General features: G+C 41.9%; 1 protein-coding gene across 4 annotated transcripts; it reads left to right on the forward strand.

Annotated features, from left to right (window-relative positions):
* Positions 1-934: 934 nt before the first annotated feature.
* Positions 935-16,396, forward strand: c13h10orf71 (chromosome 13 C10orf71 homolog). Of its 4 annotated transcripts, none has more exons than XM_026189105.1 (3): positions 935-1,405; positions 3,496-14,572; positions 14,847-14,924. In XM_026189105.1, exons 2-3 carry the CDS (start codon positions 3,707-3,709, stop codon positions 14,865-14,867), a joined length of 10,887 nt encoding a protein of 3,628 aa, XP_026044890.1. In that variant the 5' UTR covers positions 935-1,405; positions 3,496-3,706; the 3' UTR covers positions 14,868-14,924. The 4 variants fall into 4 exon arrangements, with proteins under 4 accessions (XP_026044890.1, XP_026044888.1, XP_026044889.1 ...); XM_026189103.1 differs by having other exon boundaries at positions 936-1,405; positions 3,496-12,405; positions 12,487-16,396; XM_026189104.1 differs by having other exon boundaries at positions 936-1,405; positions 3,496-12,099; positions 12,937-16,396.
* The last annotated feature ends 11 nt before the right edge of the window (positions 16,397-16,407 follow it).

Consider the following 16,407-nt stretch of genomic DNA (forward strand, 5'->3'; position numbering starts at 1 on the left):
GAGCCTTTTGGTTTATGACATACAGATTATTCTTACTGAGGCATGTTACAAATGACAGTTTATCAATCAAAACAATTTTTTAAAAGACCGTACTCGTAGATTAAAGGCCCAAAAGTAAATAGCAAAACAAGATTTTATGACAGCAACTTGCATCTGTTATTGATATGAGTGGAACATACAGCTGATTGTCAGCGACTGACTTGGTTTCAGGGTGGAGAGGAAAATAGAGCATGAGAAGGGCGTGTGGGTGGAGTCTGTTTAGAAGGGCGGAAAGAGATTAGTTAAAAAGGGATTACATCAGCCTTTCCTAAAGTTTAGTGAGCTCTACGTAAAACCATCTGTGTATGTGTGTGGGCATGTGCGGAGGAGTGCGTCTCCATTAAGGCCCATGTGTGTGTGTCCATCATCCTGTCAGGCCAGCCCTGCACCCGCCAAGAATCCCAGGAAACTATCTGCTGCAGCAATCTCCTATTATAGCAGCATGCTGTAGGAGGGGAAGGAGCTATGGGGGTGAAAGGGGGAGGTACAGTTCCTCCCCTTCCTTTGCCTTATGGCCTTTTCTGCTGGGGGTTGAGTGAGGCTGTAGTCAGGGAGATTAGACGGGCCATGGTTTGAGTACTGTAATAAAGTGAAAATTCAGGTTAAAATTAACCTCTCAGACATGATGTGTCAAACAAAAAATAAAAGGAAATAGATGGGGGGGGGGGGGGAAAGCCCAACAATGATAGAAAAATAAATTCCCTCATTTTGGTCTCCAACATGAAGCTTCATTCAAGCAAAGTGGCCGGAGGCCACTTGTTGACACTCAATATAGTGCTTGTCAGTTCTGTTCAACAAAGAAGGTGGCACTTGAGTGCAACACAATCAAGTTATTTCTGTCTCCCAGAAGGGCACCCAAGCTACAGCCCCTCCATACACCCTCCCAAACACTCAGCACCATAGCACATCCTCAGGAAATTAGTGTTTTCTCCTGGTTTAGATCTTGCAACCTCCTCACAAACTTGCAATACGTTTCCAGTTTACTGACAGTTAGCTCTGGCTGCTAATGGCCAATAGTAGCTGTCCAGATTTATAAATAGTTGAGAGGCTGTTTGTTTCATCCATCTGACACTCGACACCAAAGGATTTCACAGACCCACATGCTAGCCCGAGTCCTCATTCTGGTCCCCCATGGTGGACACTCTCCCTGGGACAACTCCTCTATTTCTGTCTAGTCTCCAGCCCCGAGTCCTGCTAGCGGCTCAGAGACCTGACAGTGGACTACATAGAGGGGTTTTTTGGATTTCTGAGAGCTGAAGCTGTGAGAGGGGACAGATCAGATCAGCGTCAAAGGCTTTTTTAAAGAGATGAAACACTTTTGAGGAGTTTACAACAAGGCGCAAATTATGGAATATAAAACTCAAAGGTAAGACAAGAATCTCAGTGTGCATTCTTGTTCATATTTGAAAGAAATACATGAAAAATGCCCCCAAAAAACATGACCATAACAGATGTACATAACATTACTCTTAAGCTTGGAATTTCAATGATTTTCACACAGATAAGAAAGGTAAGAGATAAGAAAATCTCTGATCCCATTTGTAAAAAGGTAATACAAATTGACTTACTGAAGCTACTGTGCAGTGTTTAGCTGCACTTATAGAATTTGGTTTTGTTCCACTGAAACTTGCTGACATCAGCAAACATTTACTGTTATCCTTTGAGAAGGTACAGAGACATTCCTGTTCAGTCTTCCTTTGGACTGGATTGGAGTCCCATCTGAAAACGAGTCATCTTTGGTGTCAGGTTTAAGCTGGAGACCCGTCACTGCACAAAAATAAACCTGTCACATGCAAGAATGGGCTGAAATCAAGCTGGCAGTTTTACAAGACACCACTGCAAAAAAAAAAAAAAAAAATGCAGCTGAATGAGGGATGGCTATCAAAATTGTGCACGTCTTTAATGCTTCTTTTTTAAGAAGTCTCTCTCTATATACCAAATGTTTTGTTTGAGTCAAGACAGACAGGGATGAAAACAAAAATCTAAAATGTTTTAATTGCTTTGATCGTTTTCTCAATGTTTCTTTTAATACACTGAAAGAAGATACTTGCTGTGAGTGTACTGGGACAATGCAAAGACATGGAACATGTGGCCTTGTTCAAGCTACTGCGTTTTTGTTTTTTTGTTTTTTTTGCTTAATAGAGAAACGTGTTGCATTATAGTTTTAAACTTCTTTTTATTTCTGCGTCGCTCTTATTAGATGCTGATGTAGTCGGTCAGTACAGCAGTGTGGTGAGTAACTGTGTTATAGATGTGTATCAGATGGATAGCCTCCAGGTCAAAAGATATTAATGAACCACTGAGTACTCTGAGCAAGGTGATGGCTGCTTGGCAGCTGCATAGTATTTAACCAAAATATACCCATGATATTACCCATTTACAGTACAACAGAAGAAGAATGTGATACCTCACCTATATCCTGCAGCCGGGAAGAAACAAACTACATTATTGCAGATATGTTAAACTATATTTTAATATATAACCCAGGGTTTGTGATTTGTAGAATTGTGGATATATTTTCTAATTCAGTTTAGTGAATTTTGAAGCCCACCACAAGAAGTTCATGAGTGTAAATAATAGGAAAAGTAAAGCTTCTGTGTCAGCTGTTCTACTACTTAGATCTTACATGTGGCCTTGGATGTTTTGAGTTTCATTTAGATTAAGGCTTTGCATGTTTATTTATGAAAGAAGAACATTCTTTGTAATTAATGATAATTTAAAGGAGTCTAAATGACATATAGTTTGTTTGAAAAAATCGATAACAGATTATGCACTTTACTGGCAGTAGATTAGGTAATTTATACATGTAAAATCCCAGAATAGTAAGAGCTATGCTTAAGGATATTATAATCTAATTTTCACCCCCTATGTAAAGAAAAAAAAGTTTCAGTGTCACACTTGACAAGTCCTAATAAGATGTTTTCCCTCTTTGACTAGACAGGAAACAGGCTGATTGAAGATCAGCAGCATTAGTGACTTGAAAATGTGACATTATGTGCTCATTTCAAGCTCTGATTACTCAGTTTCTGTCTTGCACTGCGAAGTCAATTTGTGGTGCATGCGTGCCCATCTAAATTTGTACAGATGCATCTTGATTACCCTAAATAACTCACGTGAGGCTGTCTTCGCCGCGCCTAGCAACAGTGTAGTTTTATTCACAACATGTCTCTGATCTCTGAAGGTCACGGTGATTGAGTGGAAGGATTTACAGCGCTGTTTTCAGAACCACATACAGTACATTGTGGCTTAATGCAAAAGAAAATTTAAACGTATCAAGACCAGCAACCAAAAACTTAAGCACCACAACAAATGACATAGGAGGGAATATTGTATATATTTTAGTCTTTGGATAAGTTTGCAATAAATTGAGCAAAATAGTGTTATGAAACTGTGTTTTATACAGTGATGGATTACAGCACTCATCCTAGCCTATTTCCCATTTCCTTTTTCTTCTAGGAAAACAACAAACTCTGGGATTGTTTTGGAGACAGGCCAGCTAAATGGCATGATGCCGTAGGAGCTACTGGCTTTACAAAATCCTGACCCAGGGCCCTAAATTCTGGGTGCAGCAGCTCCAGCAGCAGGCAGAGTGTGTAATTTTGAGGTCTATGTTTGCATGAATGTTTGAACAACTGAAGGCAGACATTTTTGTTTGCAATTCTGCATCATGACCTCCGTTGAGAAGCGCCGCTCTGGCCGAAAGAGTGGCGGGCATCGAAGGCACAGCGATGGAGGCTACAGCGACACCTCCAGCGGTGGGTCCTTCTTGGATGAGAATGACCGTGAGGTCTGCAGTCTGACAGACAGGGCATTCAGGAGTCTCTGTATCGGCGATGAAGCTGTTTATAATGACTCAGACCTAAGTCTGTCTTCACCCTGCACTCAGAGAGACAGACAGCTGGCCTTTAGCCAGAGCGGACAGGACAGAGAGGACGGAGAGGACAGAGAAAGGGAAGAACTTAAGAGAGCTGCACGTGAGAACTTCAGCCTCAAGGTGCAGCAGTATGGACAGGACTGGAGCCATGGAAGAATGTACGGAGGTGAGATTCACAGAGATCCACAATGGGAGGTTCATGGAGAAAGGACACAGGGGAGGATTTCTGCCACATTCCAGCACTCCGTTGTGGAAACCTCTCAAAAGGAAACATCTTTAAAGGAGGAACGGCTCAACTTTCTCAGCAATGGAGCCACAGAGTTGAGTTCACAGCAACGCAAAAGCAACTCCAGAGTTTCCTCTCTCATCAGAGCATTTAATTCTGAGCGAAACAGGGATGGAGTAGGAATGGATGACAAAATCAGAGAGTGGAAAGATGAGACGAGCTGGGACAAATCAGCTCTAATGAGTATCCAGAGGGAACTTTCTGAATTCTCTACATCATACCAGCAAAATTTTCACAGCAGTCATTTCCCCTCTTCTGGTTCATTCTCATATGGAGACAACAACCTCCACTCCTTTGGATCTGATGTAGCAGCAGTGTCTCACAGTTCTGCATCTTCTTTTATGAGATCTTCACACAATAAACAGAGCATGTGCACACAGGTCAACTGCAACTCTAATGTCTTTATACACAGCGAGTTTAGTCCCTTCAAGGTGTGGAGGGACCATAACAGGTTTCCCTTCCAGCAAGGACAAATCTCAGGCTTTATGCACCGTTCCGAGTTCGCTAAATGGTATGAGACACCTATGTACAAGGAGCCTTCACAGATGGGTCAACCACAGGGTCATTATACAGGTATCAGACGGCCAAGGAGTAACTTGGCACCCATGATTTCACCATCTCTTCCACGTTCCACCTCGACATCTACAGTGCTACAGAACGCTTCAGCTGTGGAGAAACGCTGTGAGTCAGAGTTGGCAGGTAATTACCCGTACAGAAAAAGAAGCCAGAGTGTGGGAACCAACAGGCTTCCGTCCCATCGCCCATCGACTGCATCACCCACCATTGAGATGTCTCGACGTGTGAGGGACACCATCAGCTCTGTCAAAGCCCTCCAGCAGAAAATCAAAATGATGGCAGAGCAAAATATTACTACGGAAGTGACAGAAAACCAACAAACAGTACTTTACAGAAAAGAAAATGTAAGTCTTGGCAATAATGCAGTAACAGTGGCACCTAACGCTATTGGCAGTAACACAAGCACCACGCCATTTAACATCAGCCAGCTGCTGACACCTCTGGTCCATGCACATCAAGAAGCTATTTCTTCTGATCTCCAACATTATGCAACTTCTCCTCAACCTGTAGAGCATTCTCCAGTACGAGCTGAAAGCAGGGGTGTGACTCCCGACATTAGGATGTCCACCTACAAATCCAGAGCCACGAGTCTGCTCTTCAATCTCAAAGACAACAGAAAACGAGTAAAAAGCACCTACAGTCCTACCAAATTTAAAGCAGCGGAGACGTCTGAGAACAACAAACAGCCACCAACGCACGAGTCTAGAGATACTGTGATAGATATCCCTGAATTTCCAGATTCAGAAATTCAATTTTCACAGCTACAGGAATCCAGCAGGACAAATGCTGCTATGAACCAGTATCGCATCCCAGAACTGTCACTTACAATGTCAAATTCTCAACCTGTAATGGCAACTACAGGCCAATATGCAGAATACTCTTTAAGTGATTACCAGAGAGCTCAGATGCAAGCCCAGATGGTTCATCACTCTGGGTTTACTGGATTTTTACCTGAAAACTACACCGGCAATAAGCTGGCTAATGGACAGAATCTCCATGAAGATTTAGCATCATTTGCTCCCTATAGGCAGGATACTATGGCTGATGTAGGAACGTTGGGAGGGGCTTTATACACACATAAAACACCTTATTCAGCTACAGAAACACCAAGGCTAAATGCTGACAACAATCAAAGTGGAGAATATTTAATAAGCAAGCCAAACATTGAACAACCTTTTAATGAAACAGTGGGAAGGCTATTCACAAAGGTGGAGAAATGTGAGCAGCTCAAACACAACAAACATGATTACAGTAATGTCTCCTTACAGGATAAGTGGAGGCAGACAAACAGCCAAGATACAGAAAAGCTCAGCATGAATGCAACTATCTCTCCATGGAAACAAGAAACAGCTACTTTAATGGAAAAGACAAGGCAAGAAAGTCACCAGGACAAAAGAGTGCTTCAAACACATTCTGGATGTAATGAGAAAACTGATTTGAAAGATCATTATTTTAAACAGGATTATAACAAATATAATGACAATGAATGTATAAGCCATCAGATGTTTTCTTCTGCTAAAGACAAACATATAGGCATGGGTGAAACAAGTCAAAGAAAACAATATATGCAAATTCCAAGGGGACACGAGGTCCAGAGTCTTCAGCCTTCAGAAGTGAAACCACAGTCTGAACATAATATACACATAAATTCATTTAACCCAGACAAAACATCTGCCCCCCAAATAGCAGAGCAGATGACGGAGAGACAGTTTGCTGAGGTCAAGGCTAAACAGGTCATGGCAGAACATATAAAATCCCACCACACCCAGGCAGAGGTGGCAAAAGTTCAGCAGGGGGCTCAAGTGGAGCAGCCTAAAGCAGAACCCTCTAAGTTAATTTTAGCAGGGCAGAATGATTCGCAGAAAGACGCAGCAGAGCGGGTCAAATCAGGACTAATAAAGGAGGAGAGAGGGAAACAACCCCAAGCAGAACATATTAAAGAAAATAAAGAGGAGAAGATAAAAGGAGAACAAACAAGACAGTTCAGAAAAAAACAACCAGAGCTTGCCAGAGAGGAGCAGACAAAGGCTGAACAAACCAGAGTACACGAGGTAAGAGATGAGCCAAGAAATATCACAGAGGAAGCAAGAGCTGAGCACATTAAAAAGGAGCAGGGTAAGCAGGTCAAAGCGGAACGAGCTGAAACAGAGAAGCTAAAAGAAGAGCACATAAAAACTGAACTGGCAAAAACCGAGCAGGCTTGGCAGACGAGAATAGAGGAAGCTAAAACTGAACAGGCCACAGAAAATTGGATCAATGTAGCACAAGTCCAGCAAATGGAGGTAACCACTGAACAAGTTAAGAAAGAGCAGACAGAAACAGAACAATCTGGAACAGAAAAGGTTAATGTAAAAACGGCCGGGGCGGAAAAAACAGAGCATGCAAAAGAGCAGCAAACTGAAGCAAAAGAAGTGAAGACAAATGTAGCTGAAGTGGAGAAGATCCAAACAGACCACATTAAAGCTGGGAGTTTCCGAAAAGCAAAGGAAGTAAAAGCTTCAGTTCATGTGAATATAGAGCAGTCTACAACAGGAACAAGCACAACGCAAGATGCTAAACCTGAAGTTGGAAAAGCAGAATGGGCAAAGCAGGAGCGAGCTAAAGCAGAGCTTATAAAAGCAGAAAGCATGCAGGAAATGTCAGCTAAACTCACAGCTAAACTAACGGCTGCACAACTGGTCAAAAGTGAGCCAGATAAAGTCAAGCAAGTCAAGACCGAGCTAGCTAAAGCTAAAGCAGAGTTAGCCAAAATAAAAGAGAAAATGAGATGTGAGCAAAAAGAGAAAGGCAGACATGCCATCATCATAAAAGAGGATGGCACTTCAAAGAACGATGTTCCTTTAAAGTTAAATATAAATGAAAAAGAGAATTACTTAAAGAAAGATAAGGAAGTTCAAAAGCGTCACCAGGAAGAAACAGTTATCAGAAAAGACAATGATCAATCCAGCAGAGGCAGTGATGATTATGAACATCTGAGAGAGAAATATGGCTGTACTAACAGAATTTCAACAGACAAAAACAATTCATCAGTGACAGGGAATGTCTTATTAAATGGTCCTTATGAAAAGCAAGTTTTACCTCCTAATAAAGTTGAGAAAGTAAATAAGGAGAAATCAACAGAAGAACACAGTCCTACAAGCAGATTTATCACAGCTAACCAAAAAAATATAGAGGAAGTAGGTGGCTTTAAATCCAGTGAAGTCTCTGAAAGTCAGCCTGTTTACAATGTGTCAGCCAAAGAATCCAAATTACCCAGTGCCAATTATTCTGTAACTAATGTAAATAACAGAGCAAATTTTGACACTGTTAGCGATAACATGAAGGACAACAGTGTTGAAAAATTGGAAAAATGCACCCCTGTGAAAGACACTGAGGTTTCACAGCAAAGAGATTCTGATTGGGTGAAACTGCTACCCCATGAAAGGAAACCTAAGTCAGCTGAGCACAATGTAGGCCCAAGTAAAGATCAGCATTTTATGCCTCCCAAATCACTGTCTCATAAAGAAAGAGCCATGACCAAGCAAGAGATTCTGACTTCCAAGATAAAAGCTCATGCTGAAAAGGAAATTTCAGCAATTAAAGAAAAGGGCTGTGCTATACGAGATGGATTCATATCCAAAAATTCTTCCAAGCAATTAGCTGGTAGTCAGACAGTTAAGATACGACAGAGGCCGCCATCGCAGGAGGCGTCTAAAAAGCATGAAAGTATAATGCCCAGTAATGCAACACTGAAACCTCAGATGGGATCTTTAGGAGTACAGATGGACCGTGTCAAGTCTGTTTCACCTTCAAGCTCTGCTACTATACCAGTTAAATCTGCAGCAACCACCACTCATAATATCATGAGCACAACTGAATGCTTGCTACAAAATCAAAAGCTGGAGTCCAAACCAATGCAAAATAAAGAGCAGCCACTCACGATCAACCAAGAAGAACAGAAAGCAGTTTATGCAGAAATATCTGGAAAACCAAAAGATGGAGGTAAAGACTCTTCAGATATAAAAGCTGACATTCCCAACAAAAAGGAAGAAGATCCTGCAGACACCACCTGTGTCAATGCTGCAAGCTCCAAACCTGTGATGACAGAAAAGGCTGAAAGTAAAGAAGAAGCTTATGTAGACTTAGCACCTTCACTAAACATTGTCTTTGGTCAGAAAAAAGAACCTGCAGCTGATCATAGCTTGCAGATTATGGGAATAATGGTAACTGTACACGAAAGAAAGCCAACTGTGAACACTGGTCAAGGGAATAACAATGCTCAAAACCATCTGAATGTAACAGAGAAAGAGAACAACAGTTCAGAACTGGATAAGTGTTCTCCCAACTCATGTCTAGAATTAACTGAAAGAAACACATCTTCAAATGAGGTCATAAAGAAAAATAACACGCAGGAAACAGAAGATCAGGCTAAATTTGTTAGAGAAAGTCATCCTGAAAATGTGCAAGAAACACCACTCTCAGAAGCAGTAAAGAACAATATGAAGATGTGTCAGGAAAGGACACATCCACAGCAGGATGGTTCTACTATGAATACAAAACCTCAGGGGGAAACACAGCCAGAAACCTTGACCAAAAAAGGTACCATCACTGTACCCGCTAAAAATACAGTGCCAGGTGAAACTCAACCCCTTCACCACAAAGAGGACATAAAAGCAAGACAAGGAAAGGATGACAACACAGATAAAATGCTAAGAGAGAGGACAGATGAAGAGAAAAATCCACAAAAAGTGCAAACAGCTCATAGCAATGAGAACTTAGCTGTCACAACAGTGAACACTGGAATCAACAACATGAATGATGCTGAAATGCTGATAAAGCAGGTCGCCAAGCAAGTTCTGAAAGAAGATATGACAAATGTGGACAATCAGGCCAGCATCAGCAATGTAGATGGCAAAACAGCACCGCTACTTGAGGAAAACAAACATGACTCTATAGTTCCAAAAATGTTAAACACCAGTCCTTCCAACAAGTTATTCAAAAATGAAAACACACATGGATCACACAAATTTCAATATAATGACAACCAAATCAGGGATAATAAAAAAGAGAACGATAACGTGCACATTGACAGCATCGCCATCAGAGTTGTACCATCAGTAACTGAGACGGATAACATGGCGATAGTTGGAAAAGAAGATGGTGCAACTTTGCCATTTGATCGAGTGCAAGGTAATAAAGAGAAAGAAGTTACATCATCTAGTTGCCAAGAAAAAGTTATCACTTTAAGCACAGAAGAACAAGCATGCACTGAGAGATCTAGTTCTGATGACACACATGTGCTGTCCAGTGTTAGAAAACTGTCTGATTCGCTGAAATTTAGCAATCAACAGAATAGCAACAATGCAACAAGCGAGAATACTCAATCTGAGAATGAAGAGCTTGAAAAAGTAAAGAAATGTGAGGAACTGGTGGGTGAATCAAGTGAACAACAAGCAAATGGAGACTACTTTCAAGTACAAGGGATAACAGAAACCAGTAATGAGCCACAGTACAATAGCAAAACTGATAGAGAGGGATCAGAGGGAAGGGGACTTCCAGGGTTACCACCAAACAGAACAGCTGCCAGCAATGAAACACACAATGAAGGAAAGATTGAAGCCTTTGTGTTCACTGTGGATCAAAGTAAAAGAAAAACAACCGATTCAAGTACAGTTCAAGATGAAGATGCTAAAAGGAAAAATTGGGACGCAGAAGATAAGCTAGAATCAAAACAGACAGACAGATCTAGGAAGAGATGGAATAATAATGAAAATGCTAAGGCAGAACAAGCTAATCACATTAGAAAACAAACTGAGAACCACTCCACTGTATCGGCAACCGAAAGACAAAGTTCAAGAAATTCATTCCCAGCAAGGGAGAGCACATTTCAAGAAAAACCTGAAGTTAAAACAAAACCAAAAGGAAAGCTATCCACAACACCAGAGATATCAGCAATTGCAGACTATGCAAGGTTAAAAGTAATTGTTTCAGAGGACAGAGAAGCAAATACTTTTCAGGAATACCCACCCAACAAAAAGGAAGGATTCTTTCCACTAATACAGACCCGTCATAGCAGACGTCCTGTGTTTACTACTGACCCACATGAGAACTCTGTAAAAGAGAAAAGTTTGCCAGATAAGACAGAAATGAGTGCTAAGGTGAATAAAGTACCCAAACTACTAGTATTTCCCATCACAGACAAAGAGCATCAAAGAACAGGGATGTTCAAACTGGGAGAAAAAGAAAGACAAGATTCCAAAGTGAAGAAAAGCCCGGCAGACAATGCAGCAAAATATACCCAACACAAAGAAAGGAACCATTCACCAAAAACTCAGACAATACAAATATCTGAAGCTGGCTCCCAAAAGGGATACCAAGAAGATCAAACCGTTTGTCAGCCAAATAGTCATTCTTTGCAACCAGCAACATCATCTTTTGTAGTTAACGACTCTCTACATCCAACCATGGAGCAAATGCGCAACAGGAAAGAAAATTTTACCCAACAAATGCAAGATGGGAGATTTGAAAAACATCAAAATAAAGACCTGGGGCCTAAGACTGACGATGAGAGGACAGAAAAACTAAAAGAAGAAAGTCTTGAAACTCAGCATGGAATAATCATAGCAAAGCAGCAGCGTACGAAAAAACAATTAGAAGAAGAGCAAGCATTCATGTCTGAAGAGATAAAAAGAGAAGAAGACATGAAAATAAAGCATATATTGGATGAGAGTAGAGCTTCTCTGGCTGAAGAAGAGAGGAGAGCCACTCAGAGAGAAGAGGAGAGGAGAGCAAAAGAGCGTGAGGCCGTAGCTATTAAGATCAAGGAGAGGCGAGAGAAGCAGAGGGAAGCAGAGAGATCAGATGAAGAAACAAAATTCAAACAGAAAGAAGAGGATATTAGAGCAGAACAAAGAGAAGAAAAAGTGAGAATGAAAGAAATTGAGGAAAAGAAGAACAGAAGAATAGAGGAGCAACAGAGAGCTGCACAAGAAGAGCAACAGAGGAAAGCTGCACAAGAAGAGCAGCAAAAAAGAGCTGCACAAGAAGAGCAACAAAGAAAAGCTGCACAAGAAGAGCAACAAAGAAGAGCTGTGTATGAAGAGCAGCAAAAAAGAGCTGCACAAGAAGAGCAACAAAGAAAAGCTGCACAAGAAGAGCAGCAAAAAAGAGCTGCACAAGAAGAGCAGCAAAAAAGAGCTGCACAAGAAGAGCAACAAAGAAGAGCTGTGTATGAAGAGCAACAAAAAAGAGCTGTGCAAGAAGAGCAACTAAGAAGAGCACAAGAAGAAAAACAGAGAGCTGCAGAAGAACTGAAAAGAAGAGCTGCACAAGAAGCGCATCAAAGGAGAGCTGCACAAGAAGAGCAACAAAGAAGAGCTGCACAAGAAGAGCAACAGAGAAGAGCTGCGCAAGAAGAGCAACAGAGAAGAGCTGTGTATGAAGAGCATCAAACAATAGCACAAGAAGAAAAACAGAGGGTTGAAGAAGAACTGAAGAGAAGAGCTGCACAAGAAGAGCAACAAAGGAGAGCTGCACAAGAAGAGCAACAGAGAAGAGCTGTGCAAGAAGAGCAACTAAGAATAGCACAAGAAGAAAAACAGTGGGTTGCTGAAGACCTTACAAGAAGAGCTGCACAAGAAGAGCAACAAAGGAGAGCTGCACAAGAAGAGCAACAGAAAAGAGCTGCACAAGAAGAGCAACAAAGGAGAGCTGCACAAGAAGAGCAACAAAGGAGAGCTGCACAAGAAGAGCAACAAAGGAGAGCTGCACAAGACGAGCAACAGAGAAGAGCTGTACAAGAAGAGCAACAAAGGAGAGCTGCACAAGAAGAGCAGCAGAGGAGAGCTGCACAAGAAGAGCAACAAAGGAGAGCTGCACAAGAAGAGCAACAGAGAAGAGCTGTGCATGAAGAGCAACTAAGAATAGCACAAGAAGAAAAACAGTGGGTTGCTGAAGACCTTACAAGAAGAGCTGCACAAGAAGAGCAACAAATGAAAGCTGCACAAGAAAAGCAACAGAAAAGAGCTGCAGAAGAAGAGCAACAAAGGAGAGCTGCACAAGACGAGCAACAAAAAAGAGCTGCACAAGAAGAGCAACAAAGGAGAGCTGCACAAGACGAGCAACAGAAAAGAGCTGTACAAGAAGAGCAACAAAGAAGAGCTGCACAAGAAGAGCAACAAAGGAGAGCTGCACAAGAAGAGCAACAAAGGAGAGCTGCACAAGAAGAGCAACAAAGGAGAGCTGCACAAGAAGAGCAACAGAGAAGAGCTGTACAAGAAGAGCAACAAAGGAGAGCTGCACAAGACGAGCAACAAAGAAGAGCTGTGCATGAAGAGCAACTGAGAGTAGCACAAGAAAAACAAAGGGCTGCCGAAGAACTGAAAAGAAGAGCTGCACAAGAAGAGCAACAGAGGAAAACTACACAAGAAAAGCTACAGAGAGCTGCAGAAGAAGAGCTACAGATGAGAGTAGCTCAAAGAGAGCAACAAAGGAGAGCATTTCAGGAGATTCAACAGAGGAAAGCAGCTTTGATTGAGGAACAACGACAGATTGAGGAGAAGATACTTGCCAATACTGAGGCAGACAATAAAAGAAAACCAAGAGAAGGAGATAAAGTTTTGCATATTTCAGAAGAGGAAAGGATTGAACAGATACAAATGGAAGAGCAAAAGAGACAAAGGCAGAAAAAGGAAGAATGGATGAGAACTCAAACAGGGGAGGCAGAAATGAGAGCTGTAGAAAGAGTAAACATCATAAAGGAAGAAAAGCAAGCCAACGAGAGACCTAAACTTCATGAAAACAGCCAAGAAGCACTGAAAAATGAGATGAGAGTGGAAAAAGAAGGCATGCTAGCTCAAAGAGAGAATAACATCAAGGCTAACAAGAGGGAAGAAGAAAAGGTAACAGCTGACAGTGAGAAGGTGAGAGATAATCGGAGAGAGGAAAAAAGAGTAGCACAGGTGGATGCTCTCCAGTACTATGCCATTACTTCAACAGAATCAGAGACAAAACAAAGAGAAAGGCAACTATGCTCCCCTTCACCCTCCCAACAAAGAAGCAATCTATCAGAAAATGAGTCAACTGAGTCCCACGGGTCCCACACGAGATCTTATAGACCCCATGCCCCTGCATCTCCAGCTCCATCTCTGCCCCGATCCAACACTTCCTCACCTGCTCTAGGAGTCAAGCCCTTAATGTTCAGAGTAAAGGACAACACCTTCAGAGGTTCCGCTTCCACCAAATCGGTTAAGCCACGATTCTATAAGAGCTTTGGAGACGATGTCCGGGTGGGTTCACCCAGTGACAGGGGATTAGAGAAAAGAGAGGAAGGACAGGAGAAAATAAGACACAGTGCTGGAACTCCTGTCCAGCATCACACAGGTTTAAATAGACTCACTGCTGTCAGTGAATCTTCAACTTTCCAGTCAGCATCTTCACCACAGGATCACTCAGCCCCTATCCCTCATTATAGGCCCTATTCCAGGAGAAGCATTGCTATGGAGGAAGATGACTCACGCTCTCTTATCAGCAATATGTCTGAAGATGTGGAAAGTTTTGCCACCAGTGCAGCAGACCTTGCAGACATACGAGGTCTTTATGACTACGAGAGACCAGAATCAGCATGTAGCTTCAGCAGTGATGTGTCCCGTTCTTTGGGCAAGCCTCCAGCTGTTCCCCCAAAGAGCGAGAAAGCCCTACGGAGGGCTCAAAGGCTAACTACCCGGAGAATGAAGAAAGAGTTGTCCAAAGTTGGCGCAGACAGCCTTTCTGGAGTTGAGAAAGATGTCTCCACTATTCGTTCCTCTTCATCCACTGAGGTACGATCCTCTAATCGCCATGCTATGGCTTCCCCTCATTTTTCCTCACCTGTCTCCCTTGCTAATGCTCCTGTGTCAGGGTCCAGCTTGCCTTCCACCCATACAGAACACCACTCTTTCCACGCTTCCCCTCATGCCACTGGTCCTATTTCTATCCCTCATACTGCCGCCGTTTCCCTCCCTGGTGTGTCTCATTATGCTACTGGCCCTGCTTCCCATACTGCTGCTCCTAAGACTGTTGCTCATGTTCCCTCTTCTCCCACTTTCCACCAAGCCCACCACCCAGCTCCAGTGACACAGTATCATGTAGAGTCAAGCTATCCCCAGGCCTACCCTCTGACCCAGCGCAAGGTGCTGCAAGACCCCGGTTCTGGTCAGTATTTTGTAGTGGACCTGCCTGTTCAAGTGAAAAAGAAGACTTTCTTTGACCCACAGACAGGAAAGTATATCCAACTGAATGTGCGCGAGTCTGGCAAGAGCATCTCACAACCTCAACCCCAGCAAACATGCCCACAGCCTGAGATGCAGATCAAGTCCCAGCAACAGCCCTTCTCCCAGACTTTTCCTGCTGGCAAACCCTTTGTGCTTTATCAAGGGTCCCACGGTTATCCCCAACACTACCAGCCTGCAAGTATCAATTCCCTGCATCCCAACAAGTCGCAGGTTCCTGCAACTCTCCACCAGAACCAGCAGCCTGGACATCAGGCTTTTGAACTGGGACAAAACTCTGAAGGGCATCGCTACAGTCCAGAGAAGACCCCGTACATGGACACGGTTAATGACAAAGACAAAACATATAACACAATTTACAGCACACATGGCTCATATGAGTCGTTCCCAGAGTGTGACACAAACAGCCAGCTTGCAGGAAGCTCAGTTTGTGAAAATGATAACTCAGCCCACTCGCAATATAATCCTCGTGATATAATAGCTATGAGTGAACTGGAGGACTTTATGGAGGTGTCTGATTGGTGAGAGTAAAAACTGATATTAAATATTTAATAAAGTAAAGAGTGAATGGATCATAATATACATGATTTTAAGTGGTTGCAAATGACTTTTTCAAGTGAAAATAGTCTCAGAATGTTTTTGGTTTGTAGTTTTAATAAGTCTCTATAGCAAACTGTTATATTGTTTCTGCTTTTGGAGATTCGCTGTTGATTTACTTGTTTTACAGAGTTCACCATTCCATTTGACTTTGAATGTGAGAAGCTAAGCTATGCTTCTTGTGTAAACAGTGTCATTAGCACTGCCTGTTCAACCTAACTGCATTTTATTATATATCATACGGTATATCAAAAGTTGTTTGGAAAAACTTTTGCTACTGACAAGCCTGCTTTACCTTTAAGCACAAATTGGAGATTTTGAGATTCAGAAGCATAGTTTTTTAATTCAGCCATGTATGAAGTGAAAAAATGGTGATGTGGCTGTTGCTGTTTTTAAGAATTAATATCATACAGTAGTCTATTTTTATAGCTGAATGTTTGTAAAAATTGTTTGGTTGCTGTGAAACAGTAGCGTGAAATGGGCTGAATCAGATAATAATCGATTAATAATTTCTCATCACGGTGTATTTTAAACCTCTTTGTAAAAGTTAGAAATAACCCAAAAGGAAAAGATAAAAAGGTTCATGCAAGAGGCTGATTTTATTTTACAACCATAATATAATGTAATATAATGACATCTTGTTCTGACTTCTGAAATGTACCCTGGGCCTGAGTGATTCAAAATGAAGAGTCTTTTTATGATTGCATAAGACAATTACAATGTGCTATTGTAATGTGCAGTAATATGTCCTGAGAGATAAAGGAAAATAACACTTTGTTGATGGCATT

Source organism: Astatotilapia calliptera, chromosome 13, assembly GCF_900246225.1.
Source record: "Astatotilapia calliptera chromosome 13, fAstCal1.2, whole genome shotgun sequence".
Lineage (NCBI taxonomy): Eukaryota > Metazoa > Chordata > Actinopteri > Cichliformes > Cichlidae > Astatotilapia > Astatotilapia calliptera.